Source organism: Pogoniulus pusillus, chromosome 39, assembly GCF_015220805.1.
Source record: "Pogoniulus pusillus isolate bPogPus1 chromosome 39, bPogPus1.pri, whole genome shotgun sequence".
Classification (NCBI taxonomy): Eukaryota; Metazoa; Chordata; class Aves; order Piciformes; family Lybiidae; genus Pogoniulus; species Pogoniulus pusillus.
In genome coordinates, this window is record NC_087302.1 from 7,602,826 (window position 1) to 7,609,000 (window position 6,175).

The 6,175-nt window shown below is 65.2% G+C and overlaps 1 protein-coding gene across 1 annotated transcript; it reads right to left on the reverse strand.

Moving 5' to 3' along the window:
* Positions 1–1,408: 1,408 nt before the first annotated feature.
* CDKN1A (cyclin dependent kinase inhibitor 1A) lies at positions 1,409–5,719 on the reverse strand. The gene is made up of 3 exons (XM_064173769.1): positions 5,652–5,719; positions 3,112–3,501; positions 1,409–2,599 (listed from the first exon to the last, which is right to left on the reverse strand). The coding sequence occupies exons 2-3, from the start codon at positions 3,491–3,493 to the stop codon at positions 2,535–2,537; spliced, it is 447 nt and encodes a 148-aa protein (XP_064029839.1). The 5' UTR covers positions 3,494–3,501; positions 5,652–5,719; the 3' UTR covers positions 1,409–2,534.
* Between the last annotated feature and the right edge of the window lie 456 nt (positions 5,720–6,175).

A 6,175-nucleotide genomic window follows, 5' to 3' on the forward strand; every position in this document is an offset into this window, starting at 1 on the left:
ACCTGCTGGGAACTGGCTGTGCAGGTGCCCTGCCCCATCCCACCCAGGCTGCTCTGCTGCTGCACCCAGCTGGGCTGCAGCCCTCCTCTGGCTGTGCCCAGGCCAGCTGAAGGCTCAGAGGTTTCATCTCTGCTCCAAGCACAGCTGATGCCAGTTCCCCCAGACTGAACCAGCCTCACAGCCAGGCTGGGCACTCAGATTGCCAAATCCACCTCTGAGCTCACATCTGTCACCACCTCACACCCCCCTGGGGCTGTTTGCCACTGCGTGAAGACTGAGTTTTGGCTTTGCTGCCCCTGGGGATGCTTTTGGGCTGGGGGCAACTCCTAAGTGTTCCCAGCAGAGCTGATTGATTCCTGCCCTCTGCCCAGCAGGACTGCAGTAGGCAGAGCAGTGAGATCATAGAACCAACCAGGCTGGAAGAGAGCTCCAAGCTCCTCCAGCACAACCTCTCCCCCAGCCCTGCCCAGTCACCCAGACCAAGGCACTAAGTGCCCCAGCCAGGCTTGGCTTCAGGGATGGGCACTGCATCACCTCCCTGGGCAGCCCATTCCAATGCCAATCACTCTCTGCCAACAACTTCCTCCTAACATCCAGCCTAGACCTCCCCTGGCACAGCTTGAGGCTGTGTCCCCTTCTGCTGCTGCTGGGTGCCTGGGAGGTGGCACCAGCTTGCCCCTGGCTACTGCCACTTCAGAGTCAGGGAACTGTTTTGGTTGGGAAAGACCTCCAAGGTCAAACCCAGCACCACTGAGGGCATCAGACCATGCCCTGAAGTGCCATGGCCAAAGGTTTCCTGAACACCTCTGGGGTGGTGACCACACTGAGGGTTAGGAGCAGGCTCACAGCAGGGCTATGGGAATGGTGTGGGCAGTAGAGGAACCTACCTTCACCCAGGTGGCAGTGGCTTCTGCTGGGGACAGCGACAGCACCAATCCTGCATCCAGGTCCACAGCAGAGAGCTGGCCCAGGGCTGGGCACAGGACCAGTGGGGAGGATTTGTGCCTCTCAGCCCTCACACAGCTCCTCATGCTCCTGCTCTCAGGTCTTATGCTGCAGAGGAGTCACCCGGGGGGGGGGAACCAGCCCTTGCCCACTGATGGGGACACACAGACACCCCCACCCCAGCCCCTGCTCACAGCTAGGGGCACAGACACCCACCCCAGCCCTTGCCCATGGCCAGAGGGGGTGGAGAGGACAACCACCAGCCCTTGCCCCCAGCCACACTGCTGCTGCAGCCCCCCCATAGGCAGCTCCCAGCTCAGAGCTGCACCCCAAACCCTCGGGGTCCCTGCCCTTTCCCCCACGAGCACAAGGCAGAGAGGTCTCCTCCCCAGACAAGTGTTTATTTCCCGCGGGTACAGCCCAGCAGGCCTCCCCCCGCCCCCCCATCGTTTGCTCTACCATAAATAACCCTTTAGTGCTGGAGCTCGCCAGCTCCACCCACAAAGTGCATCCCGGCGCAGGGCAGCAGCTCCACTCCCCCCTGCCCGGGGCCATCCTGCACCAGTTTCCAGAGTCCAAAGGCAGCAGAGCAGGAGATGAACCCCAAAGTGCTGAGAGCTGCCAGTGCCGAGTCCTGCCGAGCAGGAGCTCATCCTTCAGTGCTGGGACCGAGCAGCCCCGGCCCCAGGAGCGACCCAAGCCCCTCGGGCTCTGCAGAGCCAAGGGCAGGTCCTCACCCACAGCAACCCCAGAGGAGACAGCCCAGAAGAGCAAGCTACCATCGGACCTCTTGGTCCCACCCTTGCCGCTGAGCAGGACTCCCTCCAGCCAAGCTGCAGCTCCGCAGCCTGGACCAGCACCGGAGGCAGCAGAGCGTGGGGCAGGCAGCATCCCACAGCCGGGCAGGGAGTGGGCAGCAGAGGCCAGAGGACTGCAGAAGGCTCCCAGGCAGTGCTGGTGCCGCAGTGAGCTCAGCACTGAGGACCTCCAAGAGGGTCTGGCACTACCTGCAGCAGCGTTCGAGGGCCCTGGAGAGCCTCCCGAGGGAAGGGCTGTGCGGGGGTCGCTGCTTCCTCCCCCGAGCAGCTCCCTCCCTGCTCTGCTGCCACTCGTGGACAAGGACCTGCCACTGCTGGGTCCACCCAGCTCAGAAGAAGGCCACCACCATGTGCCAGCAGCCAGCGTGTCCTCAGGGCCAGGCTGTCCCAGGGCCCCACCGTCCATGGTGGTGACTCTTCAAAGGCATCCAGTGCCAGCAGGCGACTGGCACACAACAGGTCCCCCTTTGCAGGGCAAGGACCACAGCTGGGCAGCAGGAGGATGCAGGGATGACTCCTGGCCCCTTTCTTCTCTGCAGGCCTTAGTCCCACCATTCCCATTCCAGTCCTCCACCGTCTCCTCCGTGGGGCTGCAAACCTCAGCGTGGGCTACTCCTACACATTGCACACAGTGGAGGTCCCTCAGGACCCCAGAGCTACTCATAAATAGGGAACTACAGACTCTACATTGCTTCATACAGACACAGGGCAGGCTGGGGGAAGAGGACCACACCTCCAGGGCACATCAGGAGCTGTCCCCAGTGGCAGAGGTCACGGCTTGGGCTTGTCAGGCTTGGGCTTCTCCGGGACCAGCCTCCGTTTGGAGCTGTAGAAGTCTGCAAGGCAGAAAAGGAGGTTGGAAAGTGCCTCCAGCCCGTCGGGAGCAGCAGGGCAGGAAGAGGGAGGTGTCCCCAGGGAAGGTGCCAAGAGTCAGCACGGGTGGGCTCTGCCTCAGAGCCACCCAGCCAGAGCCATGTGTCCCTGGAGAGGAGAGCCTGCAGGTCTCCAGCTCTCCATTTCCAGCCCAGCCCTGACCTCAGAGCACAGGCTCAGGACGTGGAGATTGAGGGAGAACTCTCCTGGGGCACCTACACAGCTCCACAAGCCCAACGTAAGGCCCCACCTGACCTGCAGCAGCCACAAGGTGCCCAGTTTGTGGCCTTTTCCCCTGGGAGGATGAGCTCTGCTCCCCCAGGACAGACATGCTTGGGGCACACTGCCCTCCCCATGCCCACAAGCCAGGCAGGGCTCTCGTACCCAAGTCCTCTCCCTCTGTCCCTTCCAGCAGAGCCATGGCAGCACCAATGCCACCAAGCACAGATGGAGACCCCCAGCCCCCAGCACTCACCTTTGATAGTTGCCTGCCCACGCTTCAGGCCGTGTGGAGAAGCAGCCTTGTAAACCCCCAGGCTCTGCTCAGCCCCCTCGGGGCAAATCCTGCCAGGGTGGTCCTTGGGGGGGACCCTGGAGCTCCTGTCCTCACTGATGGCACTGACCAGGCTGTGGACCTCCTGCTCATCCTGGAAGACTCTCTCCCACTTGAATTGTCCTTCTAGGGGAGTCTCTGTCTCGAAGTTGAAGTTCCAGCGCTGCTGAGCCTCTTCCAGGTGCTGCCTCATCATGCCCTGCAGGTCGTTCAGAAGCTCTTGGTGGTCCACAGGCCCGAAGAGGTTCCTGCACACCTTGCTGCTGCATGGCATCTGCCCAGCCCTGCTCTGAGACAGGGGCATGGTGGCAGCTGGGAGGAAAGCAGAGCAAGTTACCGGAGCACTGGGCAAGCCCAAGGGCCAGCACTGAGCAAAGCAGATGGCAGCCAAGGTGGGCAAGTAATGAGGCAGCCCAGGGGGCACCTCCACCTGCCTCCATTTGGACCCAGGTGTCAGTGGTGTCTTGGGCAGAGGTTGGAGTGTGACAGAGTCAGACACAGCCTGGTGCCATGCAGGGGATGGGGAAAGGACACTCGTGGGCATTCCCCAGCTCCTCCTCCAGCAGGCAGAGCATCCTCAATGCCACCACTGCTTACAGCCACAGCCCCACCACGTTCCACAGGGGCACGAAGCAAGTTGGCACAGGGAGGGGGGTGGTGAAGCAACAGGATGGTTTTCTGGGCAGTTTCTTCATCTCAAGGGCTCAGGCTTTGGTGCCAGAGAAGCCTTTTGAGCAAGAACGTGCCACAGGCTTGACCACTTTGCTAACCACCCTCCTTATCTGCAGGAGCTGTTGGGTAAGCAGAGACAAGACTCTGTTTGTTTTCAAATCGGTGCCAACAGCCTCAGCTGCTCCCAGCCACAGGCAAAGGCTCTCTGCTGCTGGGGACTCCTCTGCCTCCCACATGTGTGGGGCTGATGGATGCCTCACACCACCCACGGCTCTGAGCAGCCTCCTTATCGGGGCCAAGCAAGCATCGCCCTGGGATTTGACAGCTTTGACCCTGCTGGGAGCCACACTCCTTAAATCTCCTTTGCAAACAGATTCACAGCAACACGAAGCCCCCAAGGATCCCGGGAGGGAGCAGCTTCCTCATCACCCACCCAGGCTGGGAGCCCCAAAGACACTGCCCCAGCAGATCCTCAAGCCTCACCCCTGGACGTCTCCAAAGATGTGGGCTTCAGCCTCCCGCAGGGAAGATTTCAGCCTCTCCACATCTCCTGGGCCACGTCAGCAGGCACCCCCCAGCACGGTGGGGCCGAGGGGGCCACGCTCCATCCCAGAGGCCACCCCGAGCCTGTGCCCTGCCCCAGCCCAGTCTGAGCATCCCGAGTAAAAATAGCAACGCAGCTCCCTATCTGCTGGCAGTCGGAGCTCACCGACAGGGTGACCTCACCGCAGGCAAGTCCCAGCATGTCCAGGCAAGCCCTGGCAGGTGGCAGGCAGGGGACACGCTCTGACACCCTGACCAGACCCTCCCCAGCTCTCCCCGCCTCTGTCAGGTGACAACTTCCCCATCCTCAGGCCACCACCGTGGCCCAGGTGCCACCCTGGCGCCCCACACCTTGAGATAACAGCTCGGCCCTGACTCACAGCTGCAGACTGCTGCAGCCACCACAGGAGGAAGGACCAGAGCCAGGTCACAGTCCCCTCCTGCGGGGCTGGCGTCTCCCCGGCAGCCTCCCCAAAGCTTCGAGGTGTCCTACGACCCGTCCCAGACCCCCAGGGCTCGGCTCAAGAGGAGACGCAGGTGCAGGGACGTGTTAAAACCTCACCCGGCCGGGCCGGGAACTGAAGGCACTCCCGGGGACACCCACACAGCCCCACAGGCACCTGCGACACCCAGGACCAGTTACACCAGTCGGGGGACGGCCTGGGGAGCAGGAGGGGCCGGGAGCACCCACGCCCGGGGGCGGGGATGGGGCCGCGGCCGCTGTCATCCCGCACCGGCTACGGCCCGGCGGGTGGGGGGAACAAGCGCAGAGAACGCCCCGCTCACGACACCCACGGAGCGCTGCAGCCCCGGAGACCGGCGCCGGGATCCTCGGGGATGCTCCGCGGCTGCCCGGCCGCGCCCCGCACCACCGCCTGCCGCCACGGGGGGGCGAGCGCAGCCCGGAGAGGGGCGCAGGGGTGCCCCGGGGAGCGCCAAGGGAGGTGCCCACCGCCCGCTGCCCCCCGCCCGCCGCCCACCCACCCGCCCCGAGCGCCGCCACCACCGCCCGCGCCCCGCTCCCTCCCCCGGCCTGGGGCCGCGATCGCCGAGGCGGAGCCGCAGCCCTCCCGCTCCCCCCGCTGCGAGCCGAGCACCGGCGGCCTCCTCCCGGGGACACCGCCTCGGGGCCACCTCCCGCGCCGCAGACACAGAGGGAACGAAAGCCACCGGCCCCGGCCGCCGCTGCCCCTGCGCCGCCGCTGGCCCCGGCCGCCGCTGCCCCGGCGCCGCCGCGCTGCACTCACCGCCGCGTCCCGCCCGCCGTGCGCGGGGCTCGGTGCGCTGCTCGCTCGCTTTATACCGGGCCGGGGCGGGGCCTCCGCGCCTCCGGGATTTCCCCCCCGCCCCGCCCCGCCCGCCCGCCGCCGGCCCCCGCCGCGGTCACCTCGCTCCGCCGCTGCTGTGCGCCACTGCCCCCCGCCAGTCCCGGCCCCCAGTCCCGGGATGGGAGCGGGCTGAGAGCATCCTCGGCACACGGTGCGGGGACCCCCGTCCCGGCGGGGTGCAGGGACCCCGCAGCGGGGGACACAGGGACAGCCCCTCCAGGTGGGACGTGCAGGGGTCGCCATCCTAGGGGAATTCAGGGAGCACACATCAGGGCATCCCCCCCCCAGCCAGGAGTACAGGGACCCCCTTCCTGGGGCGGGGGTGCAAGCAGCTCCCATCGAGGAGCAGAGGGAGCCTCTGCTGGAAACGCAGGGACTCTTCCCGGGGATTCCACCCATCAGGGGATCCAGGGACCCCCCCATGAGGAGCTACAGAGATCCCT